This window comes from Bubalus bubalis, chromosome 21, assembly GCF_019923935.1.
Source record: "Bubalus bubalis isolate 160015118507 breed Murrah chromosome 21, NDDB_SH_1, whole genome shotgun sequence".
Taxonomy (NCBI): Eukaryota; Metazoa; Chordata; class Mammalia; order Artiodactyla; family Bovidae; genus Bubalus; species Bubalus bubalis.
The window spans coordinates 53,607,732-53,634,842 of NC_059177.1; the positions used below are offsets into that span (position 1 = coordinate 53,607,732).

At 49.9% G+C, this 27,111-nt stretch overlaps 1 protein-coding gene across 3 annotated transcripts in view; it reads right to left on the reverse strand.

The window, feature by feature from the left end:
• Positions 1 to 2,387: 2,387 nt before the first annotated feature.
• The window catches only part of LARS2 (leucyl-tRNA synthetase 2, mitochondrial), a 146,911-nt gene continuing 122,187 nt past the window's right edge, over positions 2,388 to 27,111 (reverse strand). For 2 of the 3 annotated variants that reach the window (XM_025272822.3, XM_006077499.4), the window contains 7 exons: positions 25,364 to 25,464; positions 24,113 to 24,295; positions 22,681 to 22,850; positions 20,278 to 20,355; positions 19,274 to 19,385; positions 9,226 to 9,353; positions 2,388 to 3,929 (listed from right to left, as the gene is read on the reverse strand). In XM_025272822.3, coding sequence (XP_025128607.3) covers positions 3,750 to 3,929; positions 9,226 to 9,353; positions 19,274 to 19,385; positions 20,278 to 20,355; positions 22,681 to 22,850; positions 24,113 to 24,295; positions 25,364 to 25,464 — 952 coding nt within the window. In that variant the 3' untranslated portion in view covers positions 2,388 to 3,749. The remainder of the gene's footprint in view (positions 3,930 to 9,225; positions 9,354 to 19,273; positions 19,386 to 20,277; positions 20,356 to 22,680; positions 22,851 to 24,112; positions 24,296 to 25,363; positions 25,465 to 27,111) is intronic. The other variant, XM_044934148.2, reaches the window with a different exon arrangement.

The window sequence follows — 27,111 nt, forward strand, 5'->3', positions numbered from 1 at the left end:
ATCACTGGGCCATCTGCCCCCAGATGCCTCAGGACATCAATCAGGGAATCCTAAGCCAAGGCAGCACAGAGGCAAGAAGAATAATGGCCACTCCATGCAGTCATGAGGTGTCCCTAGAGAGCCCCAAGCCTCCATCCAACACCTGAGTTTTCCTCAGTCTAGTACTTCCAGCCGGAGGAGGCAATGGCACCCCACTCCAGTACTCTTGCCTGGAAAATCCTATGGACAGAGGAGCCTGGTAGGCTGCAGTCCATGGGGTCGCTAAGAGTCGGACACGACTGAGTGACTTCACTTTCACTTTTCACTTTCATGCATCGGAGAAGGAAATGGCAACCCACTCCAGTGTTCTTGCCTGGAGAATCCCAGGGACGGCGGAGCCTCGTGGGCTGCCGTCTATGGGGTCGCACAGAGTCGGACACGACTGAAGCGACTTAGCAGCAGCAGTAGCAGTATTTCCAGCAAGATGGGCAATGAGGTGAGGGGACTGGTAGACATGGTGGGTGGCACGAGGGGATTTGGAGGCCAGAGGACCGGGGTTTGGATCTGGTTCTTCTGCTTACTGTGGGGCCATGGTAAAGAATCCACGTGCTGATGCAGGCGATGCAAGAGACTCGGGTTCGATCCCAAGGTTGGGAAGATGCCCTGGAGAAGGAAATGGCAACCCACTCCAGTATTCTTGCCTGGAAAATCCCATGGACAGAGGAGCCTGGCAGGCTACACTCCACCGGGTTGCAAAAGAGTTGGACATGACTTGGTGACTTAACAACAGCAACAACAAAAAACTTCTACTTATTAGCTGTGCAAACTGAGCAAATTACTGAACCTCAGAACCTGGGTTTCTTCATATTTATGACAGACACATTCTTTCCCTCTAGGGTTTTAGTGGAAATTAAATGACATAATGCAAGGGAGCTTGTTCAGTCCAGGTTTTGAGCTAATCAAGGCAGTTAATAAAGGACTGAGATCATTCCCCACCCCACGGATCAGGTTCTTCTGTTCAATTGTTCCATTACACCAACTAGCTCAGTGATACCAACGAGCTCATCTGTTTTCAAAACTTTGTTCTCTTCTTGGAGAAGTTCTTCAAAGCCATGCTGTTTAGTCCAGTGGTCTTGAAGCTTTACTCACCCACTATTCTGGCCAGATTATGTGCTAATGAAGGGATCCCTGGGCTCATCTTACTGACAGACTCAAGATCACTTAGCTTACTTTAGGAATAAACAAGACATGAGGCCAATGCACTCACTCCCCTCCTTGAACCACAGATCCTCATCTGTTTGCTTACAGTGAATCTGCATTTGTTGGTACATGCCATAGGATGTTGTCCACTCAGGTCAGCTCTGGGAACATCTTAAATACCTGCTCCAGAGTTCTGGCCCCAGCCTTCCCTTCCAGTCCAAGTCTTTCCTGACTCTGCTTCACTGTGCTTTGGTCCTGGACCAAATTCATCCCAGTTAAGCTGAAGATTAGGGAGAGAAAGGACTGCTGCTGCTGCTGCTGCTAAGTCGCTTCAGTCGTGTCCGACTCTGTGCGACCCCATAGACGGCAGGCCACCAGGCTCCTCTGTCCCTGGGATTCTCCAGGCAAGAACACTGGAGTGGGTTGCCATTTCCTTCTCCAATGCATGAAGGTGAAAAGTGAAAGTGAAGTCGCTCAGTTGTGTCTGACTCTTAGCGACCCCATGGACTGCAGCCTCCCAGGCTCCTCCGTCCATGGGATTTTCCAGGCAAGAGTACTGGAGTGGGGTGCCGTTGCCTTCTCTGAGAAAGGACTAGTTAGACATTATGGTTCAAATGAGTCAATTAATCCAGTGGTTCTCAAACTTAGCTGGCCAATTAGAATCACCTGTGGAGCACCTGTGTCGGCTTCCCTTGTAGCTCAGACCATAAAGAATCTGCCTGCAATTCAGGAGACCCGAGTTCCTGGGTTAGGAAGATCCCCTGGAGAAGGGAATGGCTACCCACTCCAGTACTCTTGCCCAGAGAATTCCATGGGCAGAAGAGCCTGGCGGGCTACAGTCCATGGGGTCGCCAAGAGTCAGATATGACTGAACGACTAAAAATCAACAATCAGTCAAGTGTGGAGATTCTATTAACAAGACCCCTGATGCCCAAGTGCACTTGAGATCAGTTATACCAGGATTTCTGGGCATGGGGACCAGGCAGAGTATTAAGCTTGAGCCAAGTGACTTAGCTGCTGTTTCTGAGTCAGTACCGTCTACCATGGTTGGTAAGTTTCCCATGCATCCCACTTTATAACAGTCCATGTGGAGTCAGGCACATAGCCAGTGCTTCAGAGAATAACAGAATAACTCAGTGTGTTCCTGATTAACTCCTAGAATTGGAATATGGTGACTATTCCAGGATCATATGTTTGTCCCGAAGTCATACATGACAAACATTTTATTCCATTAAAAAAAAAGTCATCTGTTAACTGCTGAACTGCAGGGGGCCACATTTGAGCCTACTTCAGAAAAAGGCATTGGGGAACAAATACAGATTTTCAGCATCACAACATGTCTGGGTTCTCCTCCCCTCCCTGTATTAAACAGTACTCAGTGGATTGAGGCCAGTTCTGTTAAGAGCACCTAACCTCTGACTTCACCAAAACCCAGGATCACCCTAACATACATCACACGGGGGTCTTCCTGGCAGCCAGTGCTGTGGCTGGAGCACAGGAGGGGACACCCGGGTGGCACCAGCCCCCCACCCCGACCCCCGCCGGCGGTGGACTAGTTCTTCCAGACAACAGGCTCTGGGGGCCACACCCAGGGCGGCATAGCCATCTGGGGCGCACATGAGCAGAAGCCCTGTTGAGCTGTGGCGGGCTCTGAGATGGGTTCCAGCCAGGCTGGAAGCAGCTTGGTTCCGTTTCACTTCACAGCAAACATGACACCCTGAGGGGGCAGTCGGGAGGGGCTGCTCCCCATTCACAGTGTGAAGTGGTGCTTCGCCCAAGGGCCTGAAGATCGGCATCAGAGCAGGCCGGGCAGGCGAGTCCAACTGAGCCTGGGTGCAAACAGCCAGCCAGGCAGGGCTGAGGAGCCGGGGTGCAGGCAGCCAGACTAGCCCTGCTTGTTTCTTGATTCCCAGCAATTTCTTCTTCGTCTCCTTTTTGGCTGTGTCAGCCATGTGGGATCTTAGTTTCCTGACTAGGGATCGAACCGGGGTCCACAGCAGTGAAAGTCCAAACCACCGGACGGCCAGGGCATTCCTCCGAGCGACTTCTGAAGACGCCAGTGTCCATGCCGCACGTGGATATCTGGATCCAGCCTGCAGGCAGGAGACCCTCTGCCATGAGGCTGAGGCTCCGTCACCGATCAACAGTGACTGCTCGAGCTGCTCCTGAGCCCCCGACATCCTCGGTGTAGCCTCACGCTCCTCAGACCTGCCGAAGGCAGTGCAGTTTCTGGGGTCCAGAGGCGCCCAGGCTGCTCTAGAGGCTTTGTGTTCAGCTCATCTGCTTCTCTTTTCACCTTCCTGCTCCCACCCGGCCAAATCTCTGGGGGCTTCACGTGGGGCTAGATGCTTCCCTCACCTGCAATGGCGGAGGTATGTGCTCCACACTCCGCTTCACTCATATTTCTCCTCTGCCCCACCCTCCCTCACCCCGGCACCAGATCACACTGCAGAGGCACCCTGCGGATGCGGATGCCAGCCCGTCAGAATGCAAAGGCAGACATTCGAGACACCGGGCTTTGCCCCGAGCCGGGGCCCCAGACCTGGAGGAGGGGCCGCAGCGGCCGGCAGTCACTCCTGCACCAGGAAGCTGATGAGGGCGGTGCGCGGAGAGAGGAAGGCCTTCTTGATGCTTCGCCCCTGTAAGAGCCTGACACCCAGCTCGCTCTGGAGAACCAGTTCGTGGACTTTGTCCTGGTCCTGGGCGACATGCTGGGGCACGGGGACTTTGCCGCAGGCTTTGTTGTTGATCTGAGAAGGCGAAAAGAGAGACAACCCATGAGGAAAGCCTGGGGGTGGTAGGCAGCCTGACACCCACTGCCCCTAAAGGGTGCTGCTGTCTCTGTGTGGGGAGAGGGTGTGCGAAGAGAGAAAGAAAAAGCGGCACCCAGCTTCCCAGAAGAGCGAAGTGTAGTGAGACGGGTGGGATTAATGCCTGAATACGGCAGAGAGGGCGGGGGTGCCAGCCCGTGTTTCCTGAATGCTGCCCCCATCACACCTTGGTGGGAAGTATGTCAAAAATTCTCAGCATGAGATGGTTTAGGCTGTATTCAGGAGGAGAGGGACAATTGTGTTCCTGAAGATCACATCGAGTTCAGATCTGGCTACAGGGCGTTTCATGTGGACTAATTAATTTCTGGGGAACGTGGGCAACCTCCCTTCCTGATGACTGGCTCCAGAAGGGGGCGCTCACGTGTGACAACCTGGAAATAGGATCCACACCACTCACAGTTCTTACTAAAATGGGCCGGTATGGTTCCAGCTGTTCAAGCTGGATTTAGAAAAGTCAGAGTAACCAGAGATCAAATTGCCAACGTCCGCTGGATCATCGAAAAAGCAAGAGAGTTCCAGAAAAACATCTACTTTTGCTTTATTGACTACACCAAAGCCTCTGACTGTGTGGATCACCACAAACTGGAAAATTCTGAAACAGATGGGAATACCAGACCACCTGACCTGCCTCCTGATAAATCTGTATGCAGGTCAAGAAGCAACAGTTAGAACTGGACATGGAACAACAGACTGGTTCCAAATCAGGAAAGGAGTAGGTCAAGGCTGTATATTGTCACCCTGCTTATTTAACTTATATGCAGAGTACATCATGAGAAACGCTGGCCTGGAAGAAGCACAAGCTGGAATCAAGATTGCTGGGAGAAATATCAATAACCTCAGATATGCAGATGACACCACCCTTATGGCAGAAAGCGAAGAGGAACTAAAGAGCCTCTTGAAGAAAGTGAAAGAGGAGAGTGAAAATTTTGGCTTAAAACTCAACATTCAGAAAACTAAGATCATGGCATCCGGACCCATCACTTCATGGGAAATAGATGGGGAAACAGTGGAAATAGTGTCAGACTTTATTTTTTTTGGCTCCAAAATCACTGCAGATGGTGATTGCAGCCATGAAATTAAAAGATGCTTACTCCTTGGAAGGAAAGTTATGACCAACCTAGACAGCATATTAAAAAGCAGAACATTACTTTACCAACAAAGGTCCTTATAGTCAAAGCTATGATTTTTCCAGTGGTCATGTATGGATGTGAGAGTTGGACTTTAAAGAAAGCTGAGCACCGAAGAATTGATGCTTTTGAACTGTGGTGTTGGAGAAGACTCTTGAGAGTCCCTTGGACTGCAAGGAGATCCAACCAATCCATCCTAAAGGAAATCAGTCCTGAATATTCATTGGAAGGACTGATATTGAAGCTGAAACTCCAAAATACTCTGGCCACCTGATGCGAAGAACTGACTCATTGGAAAAGACCCTGATGCTGGGAAAGATTGAAGGCAGGAGAAGGGGACAACAGAGGATGAAATGGTTGGATGGCATCACCGAGTTGATGGACATGAGTTTTGAGTAGGCTCTGGGAGTTGGTGATGGGCAGGGAAGCCTGGTATGCTGCAGTCCATGGGGTCACAAAGAGTCAGACACAACTGAGCGACTGAACTGAACAGTTCTAGGCACCAGTGGTATTATTCACTGAATGTTGGTTCAATTATTTGATGTGAAGGTTAAATTTCACATCAAATATGAACTGATATTGTTGCTAAGGAAAGTGACATGTGATCCAGATAGCTTCTAAACAGCTTGTTTCAAATACTCTGTCCCAGTGGCTTCTGTCAGAATGCTTATGTTTCTTTTGTGAATGCTCCAGTTTTTGACTTGGAAAATAAAGTCACCGTATTACGAAAAATTACCGGGAAGAACTTCTGAAGTTTCAACCAAAGCATATTATCCAGGATCCCATAGTTACCCATTTATCTCTTCAGATTTCTGTAGAACTTCGTGGCATTTTTAGAGGCTGTATTGGCCTAGATCGCTGTGCTGTGCTGTGTGTGCTAAGACACTTCAGTTGTGTCCGATTCTGCGACCCCATGGACTATAGCCTGCCAGGCCCCTCTGTCCATGGCATTCTCCAGGCAAGAATACTGGAGTGGGTTGCTATGTCCTCCTCCAGAGATCTTCCTGACTTGGATGGGACCTCGTCTCTTACATCTCCTGCATTGGCAGGCAGGTTCTTTACCACTAGCGCCACCTAGAGGACGGGATGGGAGGCGGGTTCTTGACTCCTCGCACCTGGATGGGAGACAAATGAGACATCACCTCAAACAGCGGCTGCTTGCCTTTAGGAAGGTCTCCATGGGGTCGCTAAGAGTCGGACACGACTGAACGACTTCACTTTCACTTTCCAGGTCCCTACATGGTGGCCTTGCTAGCCTCAGCCCTTTGGTCTTGCCACCTCCACTTCATCACTCAGCCTGGGTCCAGGCCTCTGTGTTGTTCTCTAGGACTTTTCCAACAGCTGCCTGGTGGGCCCCTGGCCACGAGTGCTGTCCCCCAAGCCCCCTAAGCGCCCCATCCACTGCTCACTGACAGGAGCCCCACAGTGGCTCATGACAATAAAGGCACTCGTTGTCTGAGCTCTCTCTCTCTCTGTGCCAGGCACCGCGCTCCACAAGCCACCTGAGAGACCCTGTCTATCCCCGTCACAGGCCCGTGAGGTAGGTCACTGCCATTCCATCCCCGATTCTCAGAGCGCCAAGCTGAGGGACAGGAATGTGAAGCCACAGACCAGGTCCCCACTCCAGCCAAGGCTGGAGATGGGATGGGCCCCAGACCCCCTCTCTTCCCTGCCAGCCCCCAGTCGCTCCAGATGCAGTCCGGCCCTCTCTCGAGAGGGGCCCTGCCTCTGCTCCAGCCCCTCCTCGGCTCCTGGTCCAGGGAGGGCTTCCCCTGCTGTGGCTCCTTCCCTCTACCAGGGAAAAGCTGCTCCTCTTTCAAAGCCAAGGTCAGGTCCTCTTCCTCAGGACACGTCCCCCAACGCCCCAGCCGCCAGAGGCAGCGACGCCTATGCCAGCAGCAGTTACCATCTACCCAGTGAGCTACCAAGCCTGTGCTGCCGCTGTTTCCTCCTCGCGAGACGGGGCCTCGTCTGTGAGATGGGGAGAACAGCAGGCTCTGCCTCACCGGGCTGCTGTGTGGGGTCAATGAGTTAGTATCTGGAAAGTTCTCAGGGCAGAGCCGGCTTCTTAGTCGACGCTCACTGTGTTAGTGGGTTTTGTCATTGGTGCGTCCAGAAGTAGGTTAAGCACTCCTGGCATGCTCCGTTTAATTCTTGGCATAATCAGGTGAGGCAGGCCCTGGATTTGCCTCCCATTTTCGAACTGAGGAAACTGAGGCTTAGAGAGATCAAGCATTTTGCAAAGTGAGGTGGTCCAAGTCCCAAGCTCTTATGTCTTAACCTGGAGGCTATACAAATTGTCAGTGTGCGTGACAACGCGTGTGCCTCCCCAGACCGTCCCTCCTGGTGCCGGGCTCCACGGACACGAGGCGGTGCCTCTGGGCTCAGAGCACAGGGGTGCTGCTGAACTGAGTTGCGCTGGGTCACACTGTCTGTGCTGCAGCTTCTATTTCTGGCCTTGGCACTGAGCGAGATCATGCGGAGACAGGACAGCAGGCCTCGACACCCCAACCCCCAGGTTGTTGAGCTGGGTGTGCTTGCAGGGAGCCCTACACATTTTAAATCTTGAATTTTTATTTCAATGAAAATCTAAGATTATTTTACCAATTATCAAAACTCAGTTTCTTTTCTGCGGTGGTTAATTTAAAATGGAAAGACATTTTCAGACTAGAACTTCATCGTCTCAAGTTGGCATTTCTAGGACTTCCCTGGTGGTCCAGTGGTTCAGACTCTGCAGGGGGAGCTGGTTTGATCCCTGGTCAAGGGAACTAAGATCCCATAGGCTGCAGGGTGTGGCAAAAAAAAAAAAAAAAAAAAGTTGGCCTTTCTCTGCTGAGCTTAGGACGAATCCTTAGAAGTATACAAGAGAATTATTTCTTAGAAACGTTAATCAAATTAAAGAAATAGCCTCTCTGAGGCACAGGCTAGTTTTGAGGACTCTGGGAAGAAGCCTAGCCAGGTAGCCTCACCTCCTCGCCCTCTGTGGGCAGAGGAACAGGAGGCATTGAGGGACTGAGTGCCAGGGGAGAGGGTGAGAAGAAAGAGTGGCTGACAAGGAGCCAGTCTTCTGGGGGCTTCTGTCTTTCCCAGCATGGACCTGCCCGCAGGGCCCAGGGTTGGCAGACGCGGCAGGCGGGGACTGGCAGGCCCCTCAGCCTCTGGGTGACTTGTCTGTGGCATGTTCCACAGTTTGCAATCATTTTGTTTCTATTTTTCTTTCCTTCTTATTTTCCCCTATCTTTTCCACTAGGCTTTAAGCTCCACGAGGACAGGGACCCAGGTTGTTGTATTTGGGTTTGGGTCCCAAAAGCCTGTGTTAAGGTAGGGGAGGTAACTGGATAATGACTGAGGAATAAACAAATGTGGGCAAAGTGATGAGCTCTCTGAGCCTGTGTCCTCAGCTTAAAAAAAAAAAATGAGGACAGTGATGCCCGCCTCTCAGGGTGATGAGAGCTGGGATGTAAATCAGCTGGCCCACGTGTGGTTCAGACTAAAAGGTCTGCCTCTTGTTTTCTTTCCCTCTTTAGCCGCATCAGCATATTGAAGAGATATTCCTCACAACGGGTCTCAGATTAAGCAAACTAAACGCATAAGGCTAAACTAGAGCAGAATTACTTGCTCTATACTCTAATCGACTACTTGTATGTATTTAAAATGATCGACGTTACCAAAAAAGAGACTTCATCCAGTCTTCCTGAAATATATTTTGCAGAGTGAGGGGCTCCATGCCCACCACCTCACTATCACCCTACCCTTTCAAAAAGCCAAGAGCAGTTGAATGAAACCTGGAGAGCCTGAAACACAGTTGGAATGAGGACAGTTAGAACACGTAAGGCAGGACAGGTTGATTCTTTCCATGCTCTCAAAAGCTCGAGGGCCACAAATTTTCTGCTCACAAGATTTTGGTACGTGGTGACCTCAAAACTGAAGGTGCTGGCAAAGCAAGACAGGCTGGAAGGTTGGGCAGAGAGTCGGGTGGGCTAGCAAGGCCTGGCGAGAAACCTGAAGACCCAGCTGTGTGTGTGTGTGTGTGTGTGTGTGTGCGTGTGTGATTCCCCTGGGTGCAAGGGGCCTCGGGAGGCACTCACCAGAACCGCCATCTGCACGACCTCGGGCTGCTGGAGGAACTGCGGGTCCACGGTGGGCCAGGCCTGAAGCAGCACGCTGGCATCCCAGGTGTAGTGGGCACACAGCTTCTGTGGCACCAGCGCCAGGCCTGCAACATGGAGACACGGAGGGTCAGTGAGCACGCACAGGCTCACAGGAGCAGGCTGTACAGCGCCTGTCCCGACACGGCCTGCCCTGGAGCAGGCTGAGGCCCCAGGGGCCCCACGACGGCTTTCCACAGCCCACCAGGGGCCCCCACTTCCTTCCGCCTTGCTCATCATCCCAGCTTATTTATTAAATATATTTTGGCCATAGGAGGCTAGTTTGGGGGAGAATGGATACGGTGTATATGTACGATTGAGTCCCTTCACTGTTCAACTGAAACCACCACAATATTGTTAATTAGTCAGACCCCCAAAACAAAAACTTTAAAGTTTGGTAAAAAAAATTGTTTTTTGACTGCACCAAGCGGCATGTGGGATCCCAGTTCCCTGACCAGGGATCGAAGCTGCATCCCCTGCACTGGAAGCACGGAGTCTTAACCACTGGACCGCCAGAGAACAACTATCCCAGTTTACAGGGAGCTTTCTTTTTCTTTTTTTTCAACGATACCCAGAGCCATGAAGATGGGTGAACACACTGTTCTTAAGTGTGCATTTGGAAAAGCAAGGCTGCTGACTTCCCTCGGTCTCTGCAGTCCCGCTGGTGAAGGAATCCTTTGTGCGGATCCCAAAGTAACGAGCTGTGTTTGCTTCCTCTGTGGCCCAAGAATACTTGTGGTCTGAGAGGGCCTCCCACCCAGTCCTTTGACTCCTAATCCACCGAGCCAACATGCTGAGAACAGCAGGGTGCTCCCTCTGGACCTACTCAGAGGGAGCTCAACTTCTCAGCTAAAACTTCCTCTCGTGAGAGGCTCCCGCCACTTCCAAATTGGAAAGAGCTGTCCTTGGCTCAGGGTGGGTCCAACCCGAGGAAGCTGGGAGGAATGAGAGCCTCTCCAGTCTCGAGCTCCCCAGTGCTTCACGCTGCAGCCCCCAAGGCCGAGGAGGCCCAGCACCCCAGAGACGCTCATGGCCAGTGGTCTGAGCTTTAGGGCTTCAACCAGGGCTTCTCTAGAGGGAGGGTTCAACCTCTGAGCCTCTGTTGATATCAGGAGTACAAAAGATGCCCCCAAATGTGAAGGAAGTACACGGGGCAGAAAAACCGATGCCTGGGCAATTGTGGCCTGGCACCTCACCGTTGCCTCCTGGTCCTCCCAGAGGCAGGCCTTGAGCGAGTGGGCACGTAAATGTGGCCAGTGTGCCCATGTGGGGGCGTTGCCATGGCAATGGCACAGCCCTCACACCATGAGTGGTTTCTCCAGGGCTGGTAGAGGTGGTGTGGCCCTCGCATTCTGCGCCCCCCACCCCCACCTCTTATTATCAGCCTTGAGACCAGCAGATACATTTGAAGTTTGGGTCTGGGACAGAGGAAAGGAATCCCACCAATGCCAGTCCTGAACACTGGGCTGTGAGTTGATAATATTTTATTTTCTTTGATGACAGAAGTGATGCATACTTCTTGCAGAAAATTTGTAAAAAGTCAAAAAACAACAAAAAAAATCATGTTCACATGATTTTATAGCATCTATAAAACTTTTTATTTTGAAAGATAGTAATGTAATGTATTGAATGAATATTTGTATGATATTGTATCCACAGAATCAAGCCAAACCACCACCTGGATCATGCTACAGACACAGCTTTGGATTCTCTTTTCTCCTACATCTTAAACTAGTAATCAGCTTCACGGAAAATGATGACACACAATAGTATATATACTATGGTCATAGTTTTAGCAAATGTTTATATAAACAGAAAAGCTGAGGAAGGAAAACAGCAGAATGCGGGGGGTGTTCTGCACCTGGGCTTCTCTCTCTTCAGATGGCACCTATACCCCATTCTGGGCTCCTGCTCCTTCTGAAACCCCAGAAGCATGCATCAGACACCTTCACTCGGCCTGCCAGCAGCCCTTCCCTGCTTCCTGTCCCTCATCTGTCTTTGCTCCATTCTGGGTAATTGCGCAAGATCCATTTTTCAGTTCACTAATTTTCTTATCAGCTGTATCAGATGTGCTGTTGAACTCATTCATAGTGTTTCATTTCCAAAGTTATGATTTTCAGTTCTTTGAAGCGCTATGTTGTTCTCCTAATTTGCTGGACTTTTATAGCTTTTGTTAATCTTATCTTCAACTCATTCTTTTTTTAACATATTAAACTTAACTGTACACTCTCTGACTGATAACACCAATGTCTGAAGTCTCTGTGGGTCTGACCCCTCTCCTTTTTTCTGTTGCCTCACTCTCGCTGCCTTGTTTCCTGGTGAATTTTATGATTCTTGGCTGTGAGTTTGTATTTCTTGGAATTTACCACTGGAGTTTCTCTGACATGTCTAGGTTCTGGCTGAAAAAATGAATATTTGTTTCTGCCATATGACTGCAGATCTATAATCTAGGACCACTTTAAAATAAATTATTAGAAAAAAGAAGAAAAACAGCAGAATAGCAGCAAGGATTATCCGTGGGAGATATAAGTGTAGGCAATCTTTCTGTTAAAAAATTATAGATTTTTCTACATGGAATACTTATGACTTTTGTAATTTGAAAAGATATTTATAAACAGTGTTCCCATACTGTGACATTAGTTCAAGAATTTTCTTCTGGTTTCTTTTTATGGTTTCATTTTGTTTTCCATTTATTCATAATTTATCTATCTGTAATTTATTTTGTGTATAATGTGAAAAAAAACACATTCTTAAAAAAAATACACAGCAGTTTTCCAAACTGACTCCACTGAATAAAGCGTCTCTTCCCTATTGGTTTGTGATTTTTGTTTTACAATATACTATACTAGAGATGGGTTTCCCTGCGGGCTCAGACGATAAAGAATCTGCCTGCAATACAGGGGACCTGAGTTCGATCCCAGAGTTGGGAGGATCCCCTGGAGAAGGGCAGGGAAACCCACTCCAGTATTCTTGCCAAAAGAATCCTCATGGACAGAGGAGCCTGGTGGGCTACAGTCCATGGTGTCGCCAAGAGTTGGACACAACTGAGCGACTAAGCAGAGCACATACTAGGGATGGTTGCAGAACTATTTACTATGAAGATACTTAAAATGCCTGCGTGTGATGAGGTGAAGAACGGGTCAGAACAGGAATCAGCACACTGCTTCCTTCACTGAGAAAGTCTTGCTACCAAAAATATGGGCGGTTTTACTGGGATGTGTGCTTAGTGACACGGGCGATGGACCTGCTAAGCTCCTCACCTTGTCCTAAGCGCTGAGAGACCGTTCCCAGACCAGCCTCAGGCCTGTGGACTCTGCACGGCACTGGTGTCTTACTCTGCTGACCTGCGCGGCTCAGGCCCTGTGCGGACGTTGCGCGTTTGCCGAGCGTCCTGTGCTCTACTCCTTGGCGCTCTTACTGTAACCCTTGCTGCCGGATGACAACCTGGGGGAAGGGAGGGCCCCTCGGGGCCTGAGAACCAAGTGGCATCGGAGATGTACTCCTGGGCCCCGTGTGGCCCCCGTGCCCTGGGCTTCCCCCGCTTCTAACGAACCTGCTCTGTTTCCAACAGATGTGCCTCTTGGCAGAAGCAGAAAGGAGCTTCCTGCTGGTTCCTCAGAAGGGTTCCTATTGAGACTTATATCTAAATACAGGACAGAGGTCGCAGAAGGGAGATAATCAGGTCTTTATTTTAGCTGGCTGGGCCAGCACGGCTTGTCCTGTGACCCAGCTGCCATGGGCGGAGTTCCAGAGCCTCCGCATGGCAGTTGTACAGGATGCCTGGGAGACGAAAGGACCCTGGACACAAATGTTCTGCACAGAAGCTGTTACAAATTCCACTTAAAAAAAAAAATGAGGAAGCCCAGCCTTCCTGGAGCAATCAGGATGCTTATTTATAGTGGCCAGTGGCCCCTGCCAGGAATTCCATATAGATGGGAGAGGGGCCCCCACCTCCCCACCCCGCCCCATCCTGCTCAGCAGGGAGGAACAGAAACTCAGGACCCCAGGCTCTACGTCATGTTTTTGCCTTCCTGCTCTTTTTAGGGAACTAAAAATAGCTACCATTTGCATGGTAAATATAATGCTTTCTTTACGTGACACAGGTCAGGCCAGGAGCTGGTGTTTGGGAAGCACACGGAGAAAGTCTGAACACGAGCTGGGAAGCAGCAAGGCTCTGATACACAGGCCACCGTTTGAGGCCAGCTGTCGCTCTCAGCCCACCCTCTTCCTGCCCCTCCCTGGAGAGCTGCTGTCGCTGACCTTCCTGTGCAAGAACCAAAATGCCCTTCTCCCGCTCCGAGAGTTGGTGAGGTCGCCACGCCACCATGGCACCTGGAGCGAGAGCAGGTGGTCGTGGTGTCTGTGGATGGCAGGCCTCCCCTGATGATCAGTTTCACGCCTATCTCCACTCCACCCCAATCCTCATCACACACAGGGGAGGCCTGGAGACTGGGTCCCCACCATGGCCCATCCAGCCCTGGTACTGCCAAGGAAATGGACAGGGAGGATGGACATGCTTCACGCTAGTCTTTACCCACAAAAAGTGTTCTGGTGACATTGGCTCAGTGGTAAAGAATCCGCCTGCCGATGCAGGTTCGATTCCTGAGTTGGGAAGAGCCCCAGGAGGAGGAGGAAATGACAACCAACTCCAATTTTCTTGCCTGGGAAATCCCATGCCCCGAGGAGCCTGGTGGGTTATAGTCCATGGAGTCAGAAAAGAGTCAGACATGACTCAGTGACTAAACAACAACAAAATAACGTGGAAATAGCATGCATCAGTTCAGTTCAGTTCAGTCGCTCAGTCGTGTCCGACTCTCCGCGACCCCATGAATTGCAGCACGCCAGGCCTCCCTGTCCATCACCAACTCCCAGAGTTCACTCAGACTCACGTCCATTGAGTCAGTGATGCCTTCCAGCCATCTCATCCTCTGTCATCCCCTTCTCCTCCTGCCCCCAATCCCTCCCAGCATCAGAGTCTTTTCCAATGAGTCAACTCTTTGCATGAGGTGGCCAAAGTACTGGAGTTTCAGCTTTAGCATCATTCCTTCCAAAGAACACCCAGGACTGGTCTCCTTTAGAATGGACTGGTTGGATCTCCTTGCAGTCCAAGGGACTCTCAAGAGTCTTCTCCAACACCACAGTCCAAAAGCATCAATTCTTCGGCACTCAGCTTTCTTCACAGTCCAACTCTCACATCCATACATGACCACAGGAAAAACCATAGCCTTGACTAGATGGACCTTTGTTGGCAAAGTAATGTCTCTGCTTTTGAATATGCTATCCAGGTTGGTCATACTTTTCCTTTCAAGGAGTAAGCGTCTTTTAATTTCATGGCTGCAATCACCATCTGCAGTGATTTTGGAGCCCAAAAAATAAAGTCAGCCACTGTTTCCCTATCTATTTCCCATGAAGTGATGGGACCAGATGCCATGATTTTAGTTTTCTGAATGTTGAGCTTTAAGCCAACTTGTTCACTCTCCTCTTTCACTTTCATCAAGAGGCTTTTTCATGTATAAAAGCATCAGAACATCAGCAAATATCTTACTGTCCCTTACAAGTATCACACACACACTTCTAGATGATTTGCGGATTTGCAGGTGTTTTTTGGCCTTTCTGAGTGGCTTGCAGAATCTGAATTCCTCAGCCAGGGACTGAACCTGTGGCCTTTGCAGTGAAAGCTTAGAGTCCTAACCACTGGACCACCAGGAAAGTCCCAAGATTCGGAGTTTTGCTGAAATTAATGAATACAGCCTATATGCACAGCAAAACAATATAGCTACAATATTTTACCACCATTTTTACGAAGAAAAAAATTTGTGGTGGTAGACTATACTTCAAGATCATGCGTTACTTGAGAAACTTAAGGGAGGCAAAGGGTCACCATGCTGTGACCCTCATAATTAAGATGTTGATGGAAGACTCAGAGACAGCAAGAGGTAGAAGCAAGATGCAAAAACCAAGGTAGGAAAGTCAGCGTTGAACTGTACAAATGGCCAGAGAAACAGAGACGGGAGAGCTTATCACCACATTGTAAATAACTTATATCTGGCTAAGTTCAAAGTTGCACACACACACACACACACACAAGACAAAGAGGAGAAATCACTCAAATGCCCATCAGTAGACGACTGTTTAATAACTGACAGAATATTCACTGGGTAAGACACCACGAAGCTGTTAAAAAAGAACAGGGTCAGCCTGTAAGTATTGATATAGAACCACTCTATACAACACTCAATATGGTAAGAGAGAAAAATTTCACGTACACGCATGGAGTTCTGACAATTCGACTGTGAAACTCAGCAGTGGAGGTGCTTGGGGAGAACCACTGAGCGTAGGGGTGAGGATGCCAGAACCCAGGACGCAGCCTTTGTAGGAGCTGAGGGTTTTACAGTATGTGTATAGACGTAATTTTCAAGGAAAACTCTAGGATTTGCTTTGCCTTAGGGAGCCCAGAGGGGAACCCTTGTGTCCTTTGTCTGGAAACAGTGTCAGTGAGTCCGAACATGCAAAGTTTCCCTAACAGTAGACAATTCCCTAACATAGACAATATTCTATGATGGCAAACAAAAGATAACTGTAAATTCACATGTGGTCTCCTGACCTTCTCAGATCCAGAGCGTCAGGAAGGAAAAAAAGATTTCCTCATCCTGTTAATGTGCGCACACTGCCAAGACACTGGTTCCATTTCCCACTGAAGGTCTCCACCGACTCTTTACATGATTGGTAGAGGGCATTGTTAGGCTATCAAGTACTTTGGGTTTCTCTAAAGGTTTTCTTTTATCCAAAGCCACGATGGCCATTTTGCCCATGGACCCCGAACGGCCCTCAAAAGACAGATCTCATATCCGCTGTCCTTTGGGGAGGATCTCTTCCTTGAAAACCTGCTTTCCTGAGGAACTCTGGGAAATGGTCATTTCTGAACAGCCTACCCTCGCTGACCGTATTCCCATTGTAGTCACTGTGCGGTTATCTAAGATGCAGCAGGGAAATCAGCTGTGTGAGAGCTATGTTTTTATTTATTTATCTGGCTGCGCTGGGTCTTGGTTGCAGCATGCGGAATTTCCTCTTGTTGCTCTTGCTGCACGTGGGTCCTCTAGTTGAGGCATGGGGACTCTTAGTTGCATCATGTGGGATCCAGTTCCCTGACCAGGGACTGAACCCGGACTCCTTACATTGGGAGTGTGGAGCCTTACCCACCAGACCACCAGGGAGGTCCTGAAAGCTATGTTTATTTAGAATAAAGTCCCAGAGCCTTGAGAAGAGTGACTGACAGTGTGGGACGACGGCAATCATGTCCCCTCACAACACAGTGCTTCTGCTTGAGAGGACGTTCACTCCTATGACACCGGCCCTTGCCGGATGCCGGGAGAGGCCAGAAGGGGTCAGGTCCCCACCGTCAGCAGAAGGCACCTGACAAAGACCCGCGAGCTAATGGCCAGGGTGTCAGGCCTGTGGTGCAGGACTCCTCACCTGACTGCGTCACGGCCCCGCTTTCCACTCAGAGGAGCCACACACTCACACACCCACGTGCAGAGCCACTGCTTCTTTAAATGCTTGAGGGATGCCCTTTCAAGGGAATGAACACAGACTGCAATGCCCGCTGTTCAGAATGCTCTCCCCAGCTTTCCCACCAATGCCTAGAACAGAGTCCGGCACAAAATACACGCTCCATGAATGTTCACGGAATGACTGAACGAGACCGGTTAGGAAAACTCAGATTCAATCTAGACTGACTCCTCGTTATAACACAGCTCACAAAACCCACCGGTGTCCTATGTGGGGAAAAACACGGAGCCACGTTTGAAACGGGCTAGTTTCTATCACACTGCTTTAGTGTGTGTCCTTCAGGAGAGCCTGCCACACAACCAGAAAACAGACTAGCAGGGTCCACCGCAGCACACACCTCTGGAAAGACCTGCCGGGCGGGGACAGGACCCTGGAGACAGCAGGCCCTCCTGCCACCCTCCCAATCCTGGCCCTAAAACACAGAGCCTGGAGGGGCACGCAGTCTCTGGGTTTCTGAAAACCCCATTTACATCAGTCCCTCCTGGGAGAAATGAAATGAAGGAGGCAGACAGATGATATGGGACTGAAAATGATGATGAGGGAGAGATGTGTATATTCCAGGATGAGAGTGAACACGTTTATTACAAATTAGATAAGCTTTGTTTTATAAGAAGAGAAGAGTAGGAAAGAATTAACAATGTGCCACTTAAAAGACTTAATGTGATCACCAATGCTAAATGAAAGAGGCGTGTTTCCTGCCTAAGGAGATAATGAAAGGCTGTATAAGCTAATGTAATATGGCAGGAGCCTGGCAGGGCCTACCACCACCCTCCCTTTGGGGCATTCTGTCTATTCAGCAGGGAACAGGTGGACGTTCTTGTCCTGTGTGGTGTCTTCCAAAGCACAAGAAGCAACTCAATTCGCTTGGTGAAGGCAGTGAAACCCTTATTTCCGAACCTGACAAGGCACACTGAGGAAAAGCTGGTTTCTCCTAGGAGAGTAATTGCAAAATACTAAATAAACACTAGCAAATAGAATTTACAGTATGTTAAAGGTTTACTACCCCATGGTCAAGGTAAATTAACCCCTCAATAGCCTATTAGGCAATCAGGTAATTGGACATAAGCCATACCATCAGGGCAAAGGGGAGAATTAAAAGCAAAGGCTACAACAGCTCAACAACTGAAGAATGGACATTAAGTAACACCCACCTCCCTTTCCTAGGGTGAGTTCTGGTAAACAAGGCTAGAGGGCCGCTTCCTCAACACAACAGGGACTATCTACCCTAGCCAACAGCCAACAGCAAACCTCACAGGGAATCATGCTCCACTGAAATCTGGAAACGAGAGAAGACTGGCTGTCACCAGCATTCTTTAACATCAATGTGGTTTTCTAAGCAGTATATTAAAGACAGTAAACAGACACAAGAGCATAACTGTTAGAAAGGAGAAAACTCAGGCTTATTTGTTGGTCACAGACTCCTAGAAAATCCAAGAGGATTCTACCCCTAAATGAAGGAAGAGTGATTGACAGGGAATCTGATTATAAGTAAGTAAATAATTACTAAAAATCATATGCCAGATATTACCAGTCAAAAATTATAAGAGAAAAAAAAAATTCCAGTTAGAATAAAAAAAATAAAACGAACTATGGCAAGATGTTGGGAAAGACTGAAGGCAGGAGGAGAAGGGGACGACAGAGGATGAGATGGCTGGATGGCATCACTGACTCGGTGGACGTGAGTCTGAGTGAACTCCAGGAGTTGGTGATGGACAGGGAGGCCTGGCGTGCTGCAGTTCATGGGGCTGCAAAGAGTTGGACCCGACTGAGCGACTAAACCGAACTAAACTGATGGCAAGATGAAATATTTGAAAATAATCTCAAGAAATATGTGGGATCCATATGAAGAAAATTACAAAACTTGACTAGGGGGTGAGGGTAATCTTGAATAAATGGAGAGACAGACCGTGTTCTGGGATGGAAGCTTAGATGTGGTAAAGATGTGAAGTTTTCCCAGGTTACTTCCAGGCTTAAGAAAATCTCAGTCAAATATCTCAAGATTTTGGGAGAACTTAACAAAATTATACCTGAGTTCTACTGAGAAGAATAAACAGGTGAGAAGAGCTAAAATAACTACGAAAAAGAAATGAATACTACTTCTCAGAAACCCCCAGATAAAAGCATAATGTAAACACAGCATCCCTAGGCTGCCTGCCTCCTGCAAGCGCCTTTAAAACATCCTCAGAAGTCAGAGGGGACCTCTGAGCACAGGGCCTGGAGAACCGGGCCCAAAACAGCCATCAAGTCCTCCTGCATGCCCCCTTCTCACTTCACTCGCATTTCCACAGAGAGGTCCCCAGGGCCGATGCCACACACTGGGCCCCATGGCTGAGGACACGAGTCCCGAATAAGGCTCAACACGCAGCTGAAGCACATGCTGGTCAGTAGTAACAGGTCAAGTGAGGCCTCTGCCACCTACCTGCCCAAAGCTCTGAGGTTATGTGAGGGGCCATGGGGGCAGCCATCACCATCAGGGCACACAGAGCATCCTCGAACTCAGGGCTGTGGAGAACAACTCTCTGCGAAGCTTGCTGGGGGAGAGAAGAGAACAGCAGGGTAACACACCGAGGCATGCAAGATGAGAGAGATAGGTGAGAGAGGCCACGAAGGTACCTGAAGTCCAGAGACAAGCAGGCGGGAAGAGACTCTCTTCACATCACTTTTGTTCTAGGCAAAGAACTTTCCCCGTTGAATCACAGTATTAAAAACAGCTGGAGCAGCAACAGCAGTTGTATTATTGTTCTATTTTATTTTTTTTGTCTGTGCCGCACAACTTGTAGGATCTTAGTTTCCTCATGAGGGACTGAACCTGATATGAGGCCTTCTGCAGGGGAAGCACGGGGCCCTAACCACTGGACCACCAGGAAAGCCCTGAGCAGATATATCACTGTTGACTGAGCATTTAACCACGTCCTTGAGCTGATGCTACCTGGTTTGGGTCTTCCCACCCTTTGAGCGCAGTACTGTTAGCCCACGTGACAGATGAAGCAGCTGAGGGATGACAGAGGGAGAGTCACCTGTGCCTGGACACACGGTCAAGCGAGAGATGGAGTCTAGATTGGAATGCAGGTAACCACTGTGCTAGGCTTCCTGTATGTGCAGGACCAGCGGGAAGTGCAGAGACGAGCTCAGAGGTTCTGCACTGTGAAACTCCCAGGACTGGGGTCCTCTTGCCCCTCTCAAGGATCTCAGGGGTCCTCCTATTCTTTGCCAGTTCTTGCCAACACTCAAGTGTCTTCCCGAGGTGAGGCTGATCAGTTAACCTATTCACACCCGTTCACCTGCTGCACACCAAACTTTGGAAATAAAACGTCCAGAAAGGCGTGGTCTCTGCCCTCTGGGAGCGGCAGGCCACCTCACCACGTGACTGGAAGCCACAACCCCCCTTGGCCAGGAGCAAATGGGCACAGACTGGCCACTTACCAAGAGGGCACTGCTGAGTCCCATCAGCTGAGAAATCGCAGAGTTCAGCGAGAAGTCCTCTGTGAAATGGGCAGTCACCTATGGGTGAAAGTAGAATCATTCACTTTGTTCAAAGTTCCGTTAGGCTTCCACACACGCACACACAAACTGAATTATCCAAAAAACGTGGAACTAAATGTATGCCATAAAAGATACTTATAACTGTTTTCACTATCTCAAGTAGTCACTATAATGTTTTATCAGCACAAAGAATTTTAAAGTCAAAGTCAATGTTGTTTCCACCACTCAAGACTGCTCCTCTTCCTCTATAGCTGAGACAGTGTTGGTTCCCACAGCAGGTGCCTAAGAAAACACTGATCATTACCTGAAACGGAGGCGGGACCCACCTGATGACCAAACAGCAAACAGGAGACAGGATAAAGGACGTCACTTCCCATGGTCGCATGACCTTAACTCACATTGAAGATTACTGGTATATGGGGATAAGGTCAGTTTTACATTTTCAAATATAGAGTCAACACAAGAACACAAATACTACTTGTCAGCTTTTTCCTATTGGCATGCTTTTCAATTTTGAGCCATGGGTAAGGATACAGAAAACTAACACATCCTTAAGATGTCAAGAGTTTCCAGCCTGTTGAAATAACCCAATTCTATTATCTGACAGAAGAGAAGAATTTGCCAAATTCAAAGAGAAAATATGCGATATGCAGACAATCATTCAAGCAGCACTCAGATGACTAAAGTCAGTTTCATGAGCCCTGTTTCTCTACAGCATGGGAGAGAGGATGGAAACAAAGCTGAAGAAGTGTCACTAAATGAGACCATGCTGGATCTGGGGCCACTGCAGTCTACACAAGCCAGAGGAGAAGCTCAGCTCCTTCAATGTCCTCAGTTACTGGAGTCCAGAGAGTGACCTTGGCTGACTTTCTAAATTTGAATCAGCACATCTTAAAAAAAAAAAGAACACATTCAGCCTAAGGAGAATTTGGGGTATCTGGTATGCATTCAAAAGTGGCTTCAGACTTCCTAAGTGCTTTCTTTCAAAGACATATGGCATTTTTCCACAAAGTTCTTAAAAAGGTGAATGTCATGGTATTACAGCAGACTTCCAGATGAAAAATTTACAGGGATGTTATCAGTGAAGAATCTTTAAAAATGATTTAGACAATAATATGCTATTCTCTAAGAAGATAAGCCATTAATTTATTTGCAAAATTCATTCCACAGTAACTTCCACAAATACTGTGTAACAAAGTTTCTGAGTGGAAAAGTCTCCACTATGCTGAGTCAGGGAACTCTGCTCAGTTCCTCATAGGCTGTGACTTGCACAGGGCATTTAACCATTCTGTGCCTCAGTTCTGCCCACAGAAGCGACAATGAAGAGGCTACAGATGAGGACAGTAAAGAACAGAGTCTTTTCAACCCCTTTCAACTCTAAAATTCTATTTCTGCTTTTATAATATATACTGTGTGTCATCGGTATAACATTAAACTTGATTCTCATCTGAAAGTGTTAGTTGCTCAGTCGTGTCCAACCCTTTGCCACTTCACAGGCTGTAGCCACCAGGCTTCTCTGTTCATGGGATTCTCCAGGCAAGAATACTGGAGTGGGTAGCTATTCCATTCTCCAGGGGATCTTCCTGACCCAGGGATCAAACCTGGGTCTTCTGCATTGCAGACAGATTCCTTACTGTCTTAGCCACCAGGGAAGCCCTGCTGCTCCTGCTGCTAAGTTGCTTCAGTTGTGTCCAACTCTGTGCGACCCCATAGACGGCAGCCCACCAGGCTCCCCCGTCCCTGGGATTCTCCAGGCAAGAACACTGGAGTGGGTTGCCATTTCCTTCTCCAATGCATGAAAGTGAAAAGGGAAAGTGAAGTCACTCAGTTGTGTCTGACTCTTAGCGACCCCATGGACTGCAGCCTCCCAGGCTCCTCCGTCCATGGGATTTTCCAGGCAAAAGTACTGGAGTGGGGTGCCATTGCCTTCTCCAAGGGAAGTCCTGCTGCTGCTGTTGCTGCTAAGTCGCTTCAGTCATGTCCGACTCTGTGCGACCCCATAGACGGAAGCCCACCAGGCCCCTCCATCCCTGGGATTCTCCAGGCAAGAACACTGGAGTGGGTAGGACGTGTTAAATATGGAAACATGGAAAGCGGGCAGCCTCCTCAGATCACCACTAGGGAGAGCCATTTCTCAAGAGCGTCCCTTGCCCTTGGAGCCTGTGCACCGTTGCTCCACCGTGGGGAAACACCCAAAGCAGCAGGATGAAATTCTCAAGGCAAGTGGGGCCACCGTAATAAGACAGGAGGAAGACCCAGTGTGCCCCGCCCAGGGCAGGCAGGCCACACAGACCACGAGGGCTCAGTCACAGAATCAACCAGTGTCCCGGGAAGGGTTCTCACCTGAGAGATGACCGAGTTCTTATACTCCCACAGCCTCCTGACCTCCGCTTTCTCCTTGTCGCTCAACAGCTGAGGGCTGGGCGCCTTCCCAGATGTCCTGGCCTCGATAAATCGAGTCACCAAGGACCACAGACGCTGCTGCCATCTCAGCACCCCGGGGAGCGCGTCGGCTGCGTGTGACGTTAGTGAGAGAGAGAGAGAGACAAGGTGAGGATGTCTGGTCTGGTCACACCTAAGCGACAAAGCACCTGTGAAGGAGGAGATGCTTCATGGGATCTCCCCGAGGGCAGGCAGAAGGGTCCTCCCTGGCTGCAGTGCCTGGGAACTCAGCCCAGGACTGACTCAGTCATTTCTTCTTAGGACCCCAGATATTCTGAGCACAGGATGCAGGGGCTTACTCAAAGGGTTCCCAGCAACTGTCACCGGCCCAAAAGGAGCTTAGAAGTTTGGGCCAGGATGTGCAGGAGGGCATCGCCTCCTTGATTAAGAAAGCCTGCTGTACTGTGACGAAAACGTCCTCGGAACCAGCAGTGTGCATGGAGACAGGGCTGAGTTACACGGCGCAGGCTGACCTCTCACGTGGACAGGCGGTACACAGAGGCCGCGCTGGTCCCCAGGCTGCGTTCAGAGCCACACTGCTACGCAGCCTGAGGTGTCTTAACACAAGCCTGGTCCTCGCCAGTTTCGTGTTTCACGTAGTTCAGCATGTGCGCATGCTCAGTCGCGTGAGACTCTTTGCGACCCCGTAGACGGCAGCCTGCCAGGCTCCTCTCTCCATGGGATTCTCCAGGCAAGAATACTGGCGTGGGTTGCCATTTCCTCCTCCAAAGGATCTTGCCAATCCAGTTTTAGATCTAAACAACTCTGGAGGGAGGAATCCCAACACCCCGACCGTGGGGCTCTGGAGGCTGCTGTGGGTGACTGCAGAGGTCACAGGTGACGTCAGGGCCAGGCCCCAGGTGGGGTTCTCTGGCCTGGTAAAGGGCAATGACACCGTTCCAGGAAAAAACCTTTCAGGTTACACCAAGAGGAGACTGGCCTCTGTGGACCGCAGTGGGCCCAGGCGTACCACAAAAACCAGCCTGGCTCAAGGAAATGTTCTCAAAGTGGGATCCTCGTAGAAGCTGCTGGAGAACACCCAGTCTATGCTGAAGGCAGGCTCCCAGCCCCACCCTGGGGCGGGGTCAGCAGGGCTGCCGTGGGGACCGGGGGTCTGCAGCCGCAGCGTGCGCTCTCGGTGCTCTGGGGCTCATTATGTCTGACTACGCTGGCCCAGGAATGGCACAGGATGTCGGGCAAACTGCTACCTGCTCCACAGGTAGGACCCCTGGGCCCTCCCCTACTGTCTCAGCAAAGCCACGCCCTTCCCTGGACTCCCTGGGCGCGGAGGCGGGTCACGGAGGCGGCTGGCTGGGAGGAGAGGCTGACTTACTCTTCACATCCCACAAGATATCCTTCTCGGGAGGGGCGGCGAAGAGGATGTAGAGCCGGACGGTGTCTCTGCCGTACTGCTCCACCACGTCCTCGGGCTCCACTCCGTTGTGCTTGGATTTGCTCATCTTCTCCCAGCTCACCTCGAGCTTCTCTCCCGTGTTTGCGTGAACAGGGTAGGAACCTGCACACCAGAAGGACGCGTAGGTAGGGGGGCACGCCCAGCCGGTTTTCACAGAGTATCCAATCCGGAAACACTGAGGGAGCCGTTCGACGTGTCCACTTGAAGAATCCCACTATTTCACTTAGTGTGACGTGTTCTCTCCCTTTAGACATCGTGACCATGCTTTGGTTTTCAAGTAAATGAGGCCCACCTCCCGCCACAAATCTGCCTTTCATGAACTGGTAGTACACTTGCTAGCTTTTTCTCAGTCACAAAACAAGACAAAGCAATGCCCTCTTTTTAAAAAGTAAATCACGTATATACAAAAAGGACAGGAAAAAAGGATAAGGAGGACTCGCATACTGCTGTTTTATGGATTCAGGGCCTCCTCTGGCAGCTGACCTGCCAGGGTCTCGGGGCAGCAGAGCATGTTTGAGGTCACTTCACCCGGAGGGAGGTCCCCGTCTGTGTGAAGTCACCAGAAGGTGAACTCACCCCATGAGCAGGGTCCACGTGGGGTTAGCTCGCTGGGCTCACGTTACACGTGGGTCCTGCTGTGCAGCCCTGTTCCTTCTCTCCTCCCCATTCCACACTCTCCGTCCAGATGGTGCTGACAGAGGCCGCCCTCCCTGGCCGTGTGTGGATGAGGTGCCCTTGCAGCCAAGCCCCAGCAGCTGGGACCAGGAAGGACACCTGACAAGGTTAAGTCTCCTTCTCTGCATTGGAACTGAGAGAGGGCACTGGAGCCAGGGCTGACATTGTTGGGCACTGGAGCTGGGGGTCCTGAGGAGGTGAGGCAGGAGGTGGCTCTGCATCTGCCCAAGGGCACTCTGCATGCTGAAACCAGGGACAGCGGGATCCAAGCCTGGCAGGGGCAGGAGAACGGGGCGGAGCAGGAAGCGGAACTAGAGGCTGGAGAGCGACAGAGGAGACAGCATTGGCCGCGGCTTCCTACACGCTGCCCCTCCCTGCAGCTGGGTTTGGGCGATGGCCCTATGTGCCTGGGTGAGACCCGCCTTTGTGTGGATTTCTGTTCCTCCTAGCTAAATATTCCTTGGCCCCAAGAGCAACCAGATGGGCCATTCTTACCTGTGAGATCTACTTCCTCTCGCCGTAGATACTGTCCAGACGGTAGGCGGAATGTCTGCCCCTTGATAAGGCCTTGGGCCAGCAGTTTATGAAAAGGCTCTCTGAGGAAAGAAAGCAGGAGAAGAAAACTGGCGGGGCGGGGACTGGAAGCACCCAGAGAGAGCAGTACAAACCTTACCAGCTGATGAGTACAGATAACTGCTCTTTGTGGAAACAGGCTGACCGCTTGTCGACACAACTTGCACACATGGCCCCTTACACACAAGCGCTAAGATACCTAGGTCAGATCAGTGGAGAGCAACAACGCTCCAACGTGGTGAAGTGCCAGGAGCACCAGGCCTCACAGCTGTAAGTCCCGGATTGGCATCTCTGTGCTGCTTCTCAATGAGCCAAGGCAAGCCACTTCTTTACTCTGAGCCTCAGTCTGCTCATCTGTAAAATAGGGATTATAAAAACCTGCCTCAAAGGGTGGTTGGGAGGATTAAATGAAACAACTGCATGAAACTGCTTGTAAATTTTAAAGGAATGTACAAAGGTCAGTTGGGCTTCCCTGGTGGTTCACCGGTAAAGAATCCGCCTGAAATGCAGGAGATCCAGGTTTGACCCCTGGGTCGGGGAGGTCCCCTGGAAGAGGGCCTGACAACCCACTCCAGTATTCTTGCCTGGAGAATCCCAGAGGAGCCTGGCAGGCTAGAGCCCACAGGGTTGCAAAGAGTCAGACACGACTGAAGCGACTGAGCACACACACGTGCACAAACGTCAGTTATGCTGAGCCCGGAGTAACGAAAAGTTCAGGATGATACGAAGAGGTCTACGTAGGGGTTTTATTCATGAAGATAATCCATTCCTTAACTTTTATACAGTGCCTGCTTAAATTCTTTTTAATAGTTTTAAATCATGCAAATTATACATGACTATACCGCTTTTGTTCAAATTCAAACACCCCTCCCCCTGTCTTCCCAGGCCTACTGCCCTCTGATGAGGCAGTTGCTATTGGTCCACACAGATCTACTTCCTTTTCCCTTTTGGTTGCACAGCACGGCGTGCGGGATCTTAGCTCCTCAACCAGGGATTGAACCCAGGCCCTGGCAGTGCAAGCACTGGATCCAACCACTGGACCAGCAGGGAATTCCCCAGATTCACTTCATTTTCAGCATCTATTCAGTACTTTATATGGGTGGATTATAATTTATTTATAGTGCCTACTTTTTTTTTAAAGCAGTGTTAGTCACACCCTTGCTGGCTGAACAGTGAACTGAAGACGTTTTCTCTTAAGAGGACAAGCAGAGGTTTGACCCTCGAGCTGAAATTATTTCAGATTTGAAACTGCTGTGCAGTTTTGGAGCACGTAAGAAAGAGCTACTCCACATTCAATTTGTGGAGACCTCTGCTGAGAGCACGTGTCCATAACTCGCTCTTATAAAGCGCAGGGAGGAACATTTGAGCGAGGAGACAGACTGACATTCTCTGCCAACATCACCCCCAGCACAACTCATCTATCAACATGACAACCCTCGGGGGCTTCAAGCTCACGTACATGGAGTGGCTTTTTAGAGGCTCAAAGACCCAATACATGGCATCACCAACTCAATGGACATGGATTTGAGCAAACTCCAGGAGACAGTGAAGGACAAGGAAGCCTGGCGTGCTGCAGTCCATGGGGTCGCAAGGAGGTGGACACGACTTTAGGGATTAAACAACAAACAACTCAAAGACCCAATAACCTCAAAGAGGCCAAGCAGAGCACA